The sequence below is a fragment of the Hemicordylus capensis genome, chromosome 1, assembly GCF_027244095.1.
Source record: "Hemicordylus capensis ecotype Gifberg chromosome 1, rHemCap1.1.pri, whole genome shotgun sequence".
NCBI classification, from domain to species: Eukaryota; Metazoa; Chordata; class Lepidosauria; order Squamata; family Cordylidae; genus Hemicordylus; species Hemicordylus capensis.
In genome coordinates, this window is record NC_069657.1 from 220,502,727 (window position 1) to 220,515,448 (window position 12,722).

The 12,722-nt window shown below is 43.9% G+C and overlaps 1 protein-coding gene across 4 annotated transcripts in view; it reads left to right on the plus strand.

Moving 5' to 3' along the window:
* Positions 1 to 12,171, plus strand: part of CDK15 (cyclin dependent kinase 15) — a 101,265-nt gene extending 89,094 nt beyond the window's left edge. For 3 of the 4 annotated variants that reach the window (XM_053280191.1, XM_053280162.1, XM_053280182.1), the window contains 2 exons: positions 11,421 to 11,526; positions 12,000 to 12,171. In XM_053280191.1, the coding sequence (XP_053136166.1) occupies positions 11,421 to 11,526; positions 12,000 to 12,045 (152 nt within the window). In that variant the 3' untranslated portion in view covers positions 12,046 to 12,171. Of the gene's footprint in view, positions 1 to 11,420; positions 11,566 to 11,999 lie in introns of all 4 variants that reach the window. The other variant, XM_053280172.1, reaches the window with a different exon arrangement.
* The last annotated feature ends 551 nt before the right edge of the window (positions 12,172 to 12,722 follow it).

Below are 12,722 nucleotides of genomic sequence, written 5' to 3' on the forward strand. Positions count from 1 at the left end.
TTTATTTCTTCCTCCTCACAAAAATAAGGTATTGTTCCTGGTTTTTGAAAAATGAATATTTTGTATTCAGGAGAGGAGAGCTGGATCTTGTGGTAGCAAGCATGACTTGTCCCCTTAGCTAAGCAGAGTCAACCTTGGTTGCATATGAAAGGGAGACGAGAAGTGTGAGCACTGTAAGATATTCTCCTGAGGGGATGGGGCCACTCTGGGAAGAGCAAAAGGTTTCAAATTCCCTCCCTGGCAGCTTCTCCAAGATAGGGCTGAGAGAGATTCCTGCCTGCAACCTTGGAGAAGCCGCTGCCGGTCTGTGCAGACAATACTGAGCTAGATGGACCTATGGTCTGACTCAGTATATGGCAGCTTCCTATGTTCCTATATACTTTAAACTTTACATTTTCTGGTTGTGTCTAATTGCTTTTTGAAAGTGTGAGATGTCAGGATTTCTGGCCTAAGCACTTGGTGAAGCATGTACATGCATTCCTATGGAGAAGCAGTATATACAGTACAGTATAGGAATCCATCCATCCATTCAACAAATTAAGCATGTTTGAAAAAAGACAATGTGTGTTAGTTTCAACACATAGCCAATTATAGCATTCCGCCAAGGGCCTGGTGCTGGTTGCAGTCCTATTGCCAGAATCAACAATTAATAATTCAGAAGGCACAGAATTTGAGCATCCAGCTTGTAGCCAGCATTTAGAGAGCCACTGTGTGCCTTTAATTTTGGCATGTCAGTGGAAGCTGCAAGGATCTTCATTATGTTTCAAATGGTTGGGAGTTTTGTGTATTTTAAATCATATAGCCAGCAAGGGTGATCTGTGCATGGAAACAGGCTTATGTGTGCAGATTGCCTCCAGGATCCCATTCACAATTGCAAAGGGACATGGAGCAGGGGGGCGGGATTCTGCTCATGCATGCTCCTGCAGAAACACGCTGAACATACAGGATTGGATTCAAATTGTGCCTTTGTGGGAGCAAAAGGAACTTCTGCTCGTATAGGAGGGCATCCCCATTTTCCATGGATTTCTTCCTCGATATGCAACCTCCAGTGCAACATCCCATGCTGTTTGCATGGCTCTCTCCCACTGACTCTCAAGAGCAGCTTTTCAGGAACATGGGGGCTGCAGTGGGGAGGGGGGAGCCCCATTCCATAAGAGAAACACTGTTCATGGTTCTTAGGATTCAGCCTAGTTAGCATCCAATCTGGATGGAGAGCTGGTCTTGTGGTAGCAAGCACGAATGGTCCCCTTAGCTAAGCTGGGTCCGCCCTGGTTGCATATGAATGGGAGACTCCAGAAGTGTAAGCACTATAAGATATCCCCCTCAGGGGATGGAGCTGCTCTGGGAGGAGAATCTAGGTTCCAAGTACCCTCCTTGGCTTCTCCAAGATAGGGCTAAGAGAGATTCCTGCCTGCAACCTTGGAGAAGCTGCTGCCAGTCTGTGAAGACAATACTGAGCTAGATAGACCAATGGTCTGACTCAGTATATGGCAGCTGCCTATGTTCCTATGTTCAATCCCCCTCCCACATTTTAAACTCACAACAATGCTTATTTGTTTATTTACTTTTCTATGTGGTTTCACTTTGAGAACTTTTGTTGAAAAGCAGTATATAAGTAGTAGTGGTAGTGGTGTTGGTGGTGGTAGTAGTAGTAGCAGCTGTAGTAGTAGTAGTAATAATGAAGAAGTAGCTTAAGGTGAGATATGGTGACTGGCCCAGGTTCACCCAATATGCCAAATGGGAGAACCCAGGTCCCTCCATCTAAATTCAACACCTATCCAATATGCCACATGAACAGATTTAACACAATTATTTATTTATGTATTATAACCACACTATAAAACGAAGTGCTAGCTTTTCTCATATTCTATATAGATGAGGAACAAAAGCACAGAGAGAGAAAGTTACTTCCATCTAGTAACTCTAGATTTAACTCCCCTAATGTATTGATTGGGCCACACTGATGTTTACAAATAATCTTTCAGGGGTAACATGGATCCCTTCTATCTCTTTCTCGGTAGTTTCCCAAGTTATAATTAATTCCTTACCCTATCAGAATTCAAGTTGACCTCAAATGGTCTGTTCACCAGAGAAGCCTGACTTTGATGTGAGATTTCCTCACGTAAAGACTGGGTAAAATACAGTAAATTGTGGCTGTAAGCTACAACAGTTGATAATGCATGCCTTGAAATAAATTTTCTGTGAGGTATCCAGATGAGTGATTGCAGCACTAATTTTTCAGTAAAAGCTTTGAACATTTATGATATATGAGCTTTTTCAGATTTTTATGCTTCATGGAGCTGTGATTAGCCATGAAACACCAACTTCCCATATCTGATTCTCAGTGTATGCAGCCCACCGTACATGTTACACTTACTATGGAGTTTGGCCTCCCTGTGATGCATGTCCCATACATTTTATTTAACACCACTAACTGTATGAATCCTGGCCATCAAGCAGTGAGTTTCCCCATCCCTGCTTGAAGTAATCAGTGGTTATTTGCGGTGAGGGCAGGCAAACTCATAATGTAGTGGCCAAGATAAGTGATGGCCATTTAATGGTGACAGCTGTAACATGTAGCCCAACTAAATTCACCCTAAAGTGGGTCAATTCACCCTAAAGTGGGTCAATTCACCCTAAAGTGGCACAGGCACTTGCCAGAGGAAAGCAAACATTCTTTTCATGCCTCCTTATCATTCTTTTTATTTTTCTGCATGGTAGTGCATCAAACTGTGCCCATGCTCCACCTCTTGTGCCTAACAACATAGGGCCCTGTCTGTCCACTCCTTTAGTATGATGATTGATGGCGTTCAAAGCCAATGAGAAAGCTTCAAATCTTGTGCATAGCTCTGAGGTCCCACCCTTGGGGACTTTAATGCATGAGCACATGGCCTCACTTTTACTTTGATCTACGTGCTGTAAGGTCCCAACAGACATTAATTGCTACCCTTGCTTATTTTCATATGTGAAAATACTGAAGTTGGTTTATGCTTAATTTGGTCTATAAGGAGAAGATATTGACTGCAATGTACATTTGATTTTGCTTCTATGGTCTGCCCTGCTTGGACTTTTGTGTGTCTTTCAAATAGCATAAGAGAGCCTCAAGGGTACTTTGTAGTGTCTCTTGTAAACAGTAGGGCTCTTCACAGGTCTGTTAATACAGCTTTGGGAGCTGTATGTGCTTCTAATGTTCAGTTGTGTGCTAGTGAAAATCTAAGAAGGTGTGGGAAGTGATAGAGGTGGGAGCTGGGTGGGACCACAACACCCTACCCAGGACTTTAGCAAGGTAGGAGAAAGAGCCATCCTACCCAGCTCCCACCTCACAGACGATCACTCCTACCTAGGTTTTCGCTAGCACATGCTTGCACATTGAGAGCACACACAGCTCCCAAAGCTGGGTAGGACCCTTGTCCTATACATTAATGGTCATGTGAACAACCTTACACTCAGTGAAGGCTCAGAATGATTTTTCTTGGGCTGAAAAATAAAATAGTTAAAGTACATTTAATTCCTTACCCTATCAGAATTTAAGTTGTCCCCTCACTCTCACTCTAGACAATGCGGGGGCAGGGGATAATATATTCTAAATCTTTAAACTAGAAGAAAAGTGAAAAAGAGGTTTTCTACCCCATTTTACATAGCATATTTAATCATACGGCATTTATAAAGTGTTTTAAAGTATCCAGAGCATTGGATACTAAACCTGTAAGGTAAGTCAATATTATTATATTACCATATTGCTGGGTGAGAGGGACTGAGATCAAGAGACAAAAGCTTGCGTAAGGTCACTTAATGATAGTGGAGCTACACATTATTGGCATAGGCTAACTATGATTAGTTAGCTAACTAACTAGTGCTAACTGAGCAAAGAGGCACCTTTTAAAAGTGGTGTTTCTCTTTATTTAGCAGTGGCTATTGCTGGTGGTTATCTTATGTTTCTTTTTTAGATTGTGAGCCTTTCGAGGACAGGGAACCATTTTGTTTATTTATTTATATCTATGTAAACCGCTTTGGGAACTTTTGTGGAAAAGCGGTTTATAAATACTTAAGAACATAAGAACAGTTCTGCTGGATCAGGCCCAAGGCCCATCTAGTCCAGCATCCTGTTTCACAAAGTGGTCCACCAGATGCCGCTGGAAGCCACAGGCAGGAGTTGAGGGCATGCCCTCCCTCCTGCTGGTACTCCCCTGCAACTGGTACTCAGAGGCATCCTACCTGAGGCTGGAGGTGGCCTATAGCCCTCCGACTAGTAGCCGTTGACAGACCTCTCCTCCATGAAGTTATCCAAACCAGTCTTAAAGCCTTTCAGGTTGTTGGCCGTCACCACATCTTGTGGCAGAGAATTCCGCAAGGTGATTATGCGTTGTGTGAAAAAGTACTACAGTTTGCTGGTCCTAAATTTCCCAGCAATCAATTTCATAGGATGACCCCTGGTTCTAGTGTTATGTGAGAGGGTGAAGAATTTCTCTCTCTCCACTTTCTCCACACCATGGATGATTTTATAGACCTCTATCATGTCTCCCCGCAGTCATCTTTTTTCTAAACTAAATAGCCCCAGGTTTTGTAGCCTTGCCTCATAAGAAAGATGCTCTAGGCCCCTGATCATCTTGGTTGCCCTCTTCTGCACCTTTTCCAGTTCTACAATGTCCTTTTTTAGATGTGGTGACCAGAATTGTACACAGTACTCCAGGTGTGGCTGCACCATCATTTTGTATAAGGGCATTATAATAATTAGCCGTTTTATTTCCAGCCCCCTTCCTAATGATCCCTTGCATGGAGTTGGCCTTTTTCACAGCTGCCGCACACTGAGTCGACACTTTCAATGAGCTGTCCACCACGACCTCAAGATCCCTCTCTTGGTCAGTCACTGACAGCTCAGATCCCATTAACATATCCTTAAAGTTGCGGTTTTTCATCCCAATGTGCATCACTTTACACTTGCCAACACTGAACCGCATTTGCCATTTTGCCGCCCACTCACCCAGTTTGAAGAGATCCTTTTGAAGCTCCTCACAATCCATTTTGGATTTGACTACCCAAAAGAGTTTGGTATCATCTGCAAATTTGGCCACCTCACTGCTTACCCCTGCTTCTAGATCATTTATGAATAAATTAAAAATCACAGGTCCCAGTACAGATCCCTCGGGGACCCCACTTCTTACTTCCCTCCATTGTGAAAACTCTCCATTTATCCCTACCCTTTCCTGTCCTTCAACCAGTTAGCAAACCACTTATGTACTTGTCCCCTTATTCCTTGACTGCTATGTTTTCTCAGGAGTCTCTGATGAGGAACTTTGCTGAAAGCTTTTTGGAAGTCTAGGTATACTATGTCAACTGGATCACTTTTATCCACACACTTGTTGACATTCTCAAAGAACTCCAAAAGGTTTGTGTGGCAAGATTTCCCTTTGCAGAAGCCATGCTGGTTCTCTCCCATAGGACATAGGGACATAGGAAGCTGCCATATACTGAGTCAGACCATTGGTCTATCTAGCTTAGTATTGTTTTCACAGACTGACAGTGGCCTCTTCTTCTATGTGCTTTTCAATTTTATCCTTGAGGATGCTTTCCATCAATATGCCTTGAACGGACGCTAAGCTAACGGTCTGTAATTTCCCAAATCATCCTTGGATCTCTTTTTGAAAATCGGTGTTACATTTGCTACTGTCCAGTCCTCCGGTACAGAGCTTGATTGCAGGGATAAATTATACATTTTAGCAAGGAGGTCGACAATTTCACAATTGAGTTCTTTGAGGATTCTTGGATAGAGGCCATCCAGCCCTGGCGATTTGCTAGTTTTCCGTTTTTCCAGACAGTTTAGAACAGCATCTCTTGTCACTGCTATCTGACTCAGTTCTTTAGCCTCCATCCCCAAAAAGCCTGGTTCAGGAACAGGTATATGCTCAGTATCCTCTGCTGTGAAGAGAGACGCAAAGAACTCATTGAGCTTCTCTGCATCCTCCATATCCTCCTCAATAATCCCTTTCACTTCCTCATTATCCAACGGTCCAACTGCTTCCCTGGCAGGTTTCTTGCATCTGATGTATTTAAATAGGTTTTTGTTATTCCCTTTGATATTTTTGGCTAAATGTTCCTCAGACTCTCTTTTCACCTCCCTTATTGTCACCTTGTATTTGTCATATTCATATTTGTCAGAGGGAAAGGAGTTCTTGACTCTTTTCTTGCATACTGTATTTCCACTAATAGTTCTGCCTCTCAATTTCCTTTTGCTCTCACTGGCGAAAAGACATGAGTACTTGTATCTAGTGGGGCAAACACAAGTGGAGCACAGTAGCAATGGGACCCCAGTTCAGCCCGCCGCCAGCAGCCCCCCAGCCACACCCTCTGCATCTGACATCAGATGCAGCATCTAACATCAGATGCAGGGGGTGTGGTTTTGCTCGCAAATGGGGCTGTGCCCCCCGTTTCTGAGTAAATTCCAGCCAGTGCCTTATTTGCAGTGTGGCTGGGAGTGGCTTTCCTGTCAGACACAGGGGGCGTGGCTGGGGCACGAGGTGGCCTGGGTTCTCTGAACTGGTTCGCGCAATGGTGGATCCACCCCTGCTGGAGCAGGATTTTCAGCAGAAAAATAGCTTTAAGAGAAAGAGTTAGGAAGACCCTCTTTCCACACATTGGTCTTCTGTTTCAAAGTGCAGCCTCAATGGCAAAATCCATCCATAAAAATAATCATAGAACTATACGAAATGTGCAGGTTTTTATGGCTTGAGTTCATGGCAGGGACAAGACTTAAACTGGAGTCTTCATGATTCACAGTTCAGTTTTTTAGCTGCTAAGCCGCACTATCTAAAAATATGCATTGGAAGACTAGGGAAAGTGTATTGGTGTCCTAAATGTGCATGTGCCCTCACTGACTTGAGCAGCTGGTTGGATTGCTGACTGTCAGGGATGCTGGGACACAGAGAGCCCTGTAGTTGCTCTCCATGCAGAGGTGAACCCTGACACCAACTGTGTATGGGAGGAGTAAAATAGAGGAGAGGAGTAAAATGGGGAATGAAATAGAGATGTAGTGAGAAGGTTTCATGGGGAACAAAAGTTAAAAAGTTAAAACTGGAGATGGTGACAAGCAAGCATCCACAAACTGAAGAACTCAATTAGTCTAAAAGACAACCATCTCATTATCCTTCCCCAAAATGCTCTAAATATGTACGCATATAAAAATTTAAAACAAACTCTCTCTCTATTGACTGCCTGGATGACGGCATTTCCCTTCTCATTTTCTTTAAACATCCACTTTCATATTTATTTATTCTAAGCGCAAAGCAGCTGCGATAATTAGACTGTCAGATTCGGTAAGTTAATGAGGAGTCAGTGGAGTGGAAGCTTTTGCATTTGTTAAGATTGCCGAAGAAGAGAAGCTCCGTGCCTTCCTTGGCTCTTTTTGTCTTTCTCCCCCCTCCCCCACCTCCTCCTCCACTGGGTGGGAAGAAGAGAGCTTGGCAGCACATAGAAAGATTTGAATCCTTTTGATTAGCAGGCTGCATTCCCACTACTGTTATGCCAATTTTTTTTTCTGGGGCTCCTGGCATTTTAAAAAGAGAATTTCCAGATAAGAATACTACAAGGACACAGGAGCCTATGTTAGAGAATCCCAACTTTATTCCTCTATTCCATATCCTCCCTGCACACATTCTCTCTCTCCCTCTACCCCAACGTCTCTCTCTCTCTCTCTCTCTGCCCCCCCTTCTGAAAAAGTTTCTGAACTACTTTATATTATATTAGGAAGCTACTAATATAATATATTATGCTTTATCATAAAGAAATCTTATTCTTTATCATGACTTCTAAAATAAAAAAGTAACCCAACAGAGATTTATTATTATTGGCTCACAGTGACTGAAACATAGATAGAAATGGTGCAAACATGATCCTATGGGCAGTTTCCTGGAGTACAGGAAATGCTGAAAAGTGGAAGCATAAGTGTCCAGGTAGTGATGCGCTACCAACCAGAAGACTCTGGTGAGCCAGGTGGGGTGGGGGTGGGGACCTAATAGGAACAGATAAAGGAATTGTAAAAAACCAGGAGGTTTCCCAGACTGGGGGCTTTACTGTGGGAGGACGTGTATAAAGTGTGTAGAAGCATACACAAGCCTAAATAAGCATAAATTGGAGTAAGTCAGGGACATTCATATTGCTGCTTTTTTATGACAGTTGATTAAATTTCATTACAGTTTTTCAACCGTTGGTTTGATCATACAACTGATTCCCCCTGATCCATCCCGCCCATTTCTGGTCAACAGGGTTGTAGAGGAGGCCTCAGCCTCCTGTTTCCAATTGGCACATTCACCTGTGCCTAGGTAGTGAAGAGAATGGGGGGCATATATGTGCATGTGCATGGTTGGTGCCTGCAGATCCCACTTAATTCCCATTTTTTGCACAACAATGACTGCACTCTCAATGGGAAGCCCCAGATACTGGAAGTACTCCAGGTAATGGAGCACTAAGTACAAATCATATTTTTTGGTCTCACTGGGGGTGAGACTTCTCTCTGGAATGGAAGCACTCTCCATTTGTACTGTTGCTTGGAAAGAGAGAGAGAATTTTCCAAGGGTGTTCTTGTGCAAGAACACCAGAACACCAGTAAATCAGAGCAACTGGAAAAGCTACCACATCACTACCTCGTTGAAAATGATATCTCATCCTGTGCAGTAGGGCACTACACAGGCCCGCTCCCCAGACACCACAGAACTATTACTTCTTTCTCCATTTTTGAAAGGCAACATTGTTTGGCTGCTCTGATGTATTGGTGTTTTGAACAAAACACCGTGTGTGTGTGTGTACACACTCTCTCTCTCTATACACACACACACACACACACACACACACACACACACACACACCCCTTTACCTGGGTAAAGGTAAGGTAAAGTGTGCCGTCAAGTCGATTCCGACTCCTGGCACCTCCAGAGCCATGTGGTTTTCTTTGGTAGGATACAGGAGGAGTTTGTCATTGCCATCTGCCACACAGTATGAGATGATGCCTTTCAGCACCTTCCTATATCGCTGCTGCCCGATATAGGTGTTTCCCATAGTCTGGGGAACATACCAGCAGGGATTCAAACTGGCAACCTCTGGCTTGCTAATCAAGTCATTTCCCCACAGTGCCATTACGTGGCTTTTGTGGTAAAGGTAAAGTGTGCCATCAAGTAGATTTTGACTCTTGGCACCCACAGAGCCATTGGTTTTCTTTTGGCAGAATACAGAAGGGGCCTCCTTCCGTGCAGTATGAGGAGATGACTTTCAGCACCTTCCTATATTGCTGCTGCCCGATATAGGTGTTTCCCATAGTCTGGCAAACATACCAGTGGGGATTCAAACCGGCAACCTTCTGCCTGTTAGTCAAGCATTTCCCCGCTGCACCAGCTTTTGTGGTAGCAAGCATGAATTGTCCTCCTTGCTAAAAAAAAAGGTCTACCTTGGCTTGCATTTGAATGGGAGACTACATGTGAGCACTGCGAGATATTCCCCATAGAGGATGGGGGCACTCTGGGAAGAGCAAGAAAGTTCCAAGTTCCCTCCCTGTCATCTCCTCCTGTATTCTACTAAAGAAAATCACAGGGCTCTGTGGTCGCCAGGAGTTGACACCGACTCAAGGGCAAAACAACTAAGTAAGACGTAATACACAAAAAATAAGAATTTTTGATTGATAAAAGGCTTGTGGAAGGGCTAAGAATTATTGCAAGTGGCCATCCCCCAGAGCTCAGATGTTTCTTCTGCTACTGCTGCTGTTAGGATTGCCAATTCTTACTGAAACCGTTCCTGGATCCCCCACCCTCAATATTTTCCCCAAGATGGTTCATAATATCAAGCCATCCAACTCTCCAAGATTGCTTTCAGTAGTGTCCTGGAGATTACTACCAATTTCTGGAAACTCCAAGCTAGTCTTGGAGGTTTAGCAACTCTGGCAGCTGTAGCTGTTCAGCTGCTGCTCTTCAGATGTTCAGTGATGACCAAATAAGTGCTCCCCACAAGCATGCTATCTAGTAACTAGGGCCAGGTAACACCAGATGTTTTTCTCCCTTGGGGACACTTCATCTCCTCACCTGGGCAGCTGGACAGTCTGCAGCTTCTGACTCTTTCAAGTAGAAGGCTCTACGGAGGATGATGGGAAATGTCCACTCCCCATGCCTCAAATGTTCCATCTGTTGCCCGTTTCCCAACTGCTGCTTTTCAAAAGATTTATTATGCTCTTGTTATGATCAGTGGTAGTTGAGCAGTAAGTTACTATGGAAAGATCTAGCAGTAGTTCACCACTAGTTCTCATGGGATGTTTGTAACAGACGGTGAATACTTCTGGAATAGATTAGCTGGGCAGAAATGGTTTGGTAGAGAATCCTTCCTCTATACTCCTTTATTCAATGCAAAGGAATATTATTATTATTATTATTATTATTTTACATTTATATCCTGCTTTTCCTCCAAGGAGCCCAGAGCGGTGTACTACATACTTGAATTTCTCTTTCACAACAACCCTGTGAAGTAGGTTAGGCTGAGAGAGAAGTGACTGGCCCAGAGTCACACAGCTAGTTTCATGGCTGAATGGGGATTTGAACTCGGGTCTCCCCAGTCCTAGTCCAGCACTCTAACCACTACACCACGCTGGCTCTCATGGGATAGTCACTTTTTTTCAAGGTAGCATGAATATTATTGGCATGGTACTTTCACAAAATCTACTTTTGTAGGTGCTAATGTGGAGGTTCCTGAAGCAATGTGGGGTGTTGCAAAGGAATAAGAGGCTTTCAAGTGTTAAAGTAAAGGTAAAGTTTTGCCGTCGAGTCAGTGTCGACTCCTGGCGACCACAGAGCCATGTGGTTTTCTGTGGTAGAATACAGGAAGGGTTTTCCATTGCCATCTCCTGCTCAGTACGAGATGATGTCTTTCAGTATCTTTCTATATCACTGCTGCCATAGTCTGGGAAACATACCAGCAGGGATTTGAACCAGCAACCTCTGGCTTGCAAATCAAGTCATTTCCCCACTGCACCATTAGGTGGCTTTTGTGGTAATGGTAAAGTGTGCTGTCAAGTCGATTTTGACTCCTAGTGCCCACAGAGCCCTGTGATTTTCTTTTGGTAGAATCCCAACAGGTTTACCATTGCCTCCTCCTGTGCAGTATGAGATTATGCCTTTCAGAATCTTCCTATATCACTGCTGCCTGATACAGTTTCCATCGTCTGTAAAACATACCAGCTGGGATTTGAACTGGCAATCTCTTGCTCCATAGGCATACTTCCCTGCTGCGCCATTAGATGGTACAACCTCCAAATAGAAAACCATTGCACAGAAGTAGTTTCCTTCTAGAACAACAGATGTTGGATATTACTGTAGATAAGTCTGCTGCAGTACACCCTTTCCTGTGCTACCAAACCGCTACTAATACTCTGTATCTTGGTTTCTTTATAGCACAATCTGTATTCTCAGTCCCTGGAGTGATGCTGAAACCAGAAATGTGTGACCTCTTTGCTTCATATGAGAAGAGCCATCACCAAATCAGTTCTAGCAAGTTTTGGTAAGAAGAACAAAGGAATTATAGACTTCTTTTGGGGAGGTAAGGAAAAAAGTGAATGAATGCTACATATCATTATTATTTCATGCAACTGGTGATCCTCTCAGTGTTTTCAGGAGCCTGGACTTCTGCTAGAGCAAACCAGTAAATGTTATTGTTAATAAGCTCATTAACAATAGAAAACTCACCAAACAAGTGTAGCCCAATGAAGCTACATATCTTGCTTTGGCTTCTGTGCTCTTCCTCCAAATGCCAAGCCCTTTGAGCATAGGGTCAGGCAGAGCAGGTTCAGGTCTCCCAGTGCCAGTTTCCTTATTCTGATCCTGTGAACTGGTCCTGTCTCCTACAATAAAATGATGGTGATCAGCACTGCTGCTTCACTGCAATAAGGTCTGAGTGTGGGAGGGCCCAGTGGGTCCTGTGTTAATCCCATGAATGCCATCTTTTAAAAACATGATTTGCTTTTTTTCATATAGGTATGACAAAACAAGATATAACAATCAACATTTCCAGACGCTATAAAACTGATCAGTGGAGTCCAGTTTCCAATTGTGCAGGGATTTCTAATGAAGACAGGTCAAGTTAAAAGAAGAAAGAAGTTAATTGGAAATGAAAAGCACATATTACCATATATATCTTTAATATAAAGCTGCTTGGGCCTTACTCACTCACTGACTGACATGCAACTTCCAGACCAAACCACAAAAGAAAGAAACGCAGATAGATTCCAGACCTTGCCCTGAGTAAGAGAAAAATCCCAAACCCCAGAAAATTTCATGACTTTCCCAGAAAATACAGAAAAACCCTCCCATTGAAAAGCATGGGGAATGATACCACATAGAGCTAGGAAACAACTAGAAGTCACATGGTCATAGCAGTTTGGGGGGTGGCAAGGACAGGGGAAAATATCTGTTCGAGTTACTGCCAGTGGCACCCAGGATCCTGCAGGAAGCCCGGGAGGCTGACACAGGATCCCATGGAGAGGCCGCCAGGCCCCTGCTGCTCAGGATCCCCATCCCTGCTGCCCTGCCCCTTGCTGCTCAACCCCTGCCCTCTGTGGTGGATGCGTGTTGTGGCCATATAACTGGTCAGCACAGCACTTGACTGCCGGGTTGACCACTCAAAGGACCACCACACGTGTGCAGTGGCCAGCTGGGTGGTGAGGGGCAGGGTGGCTTGGCCAGGGGATCCTGTCAGCC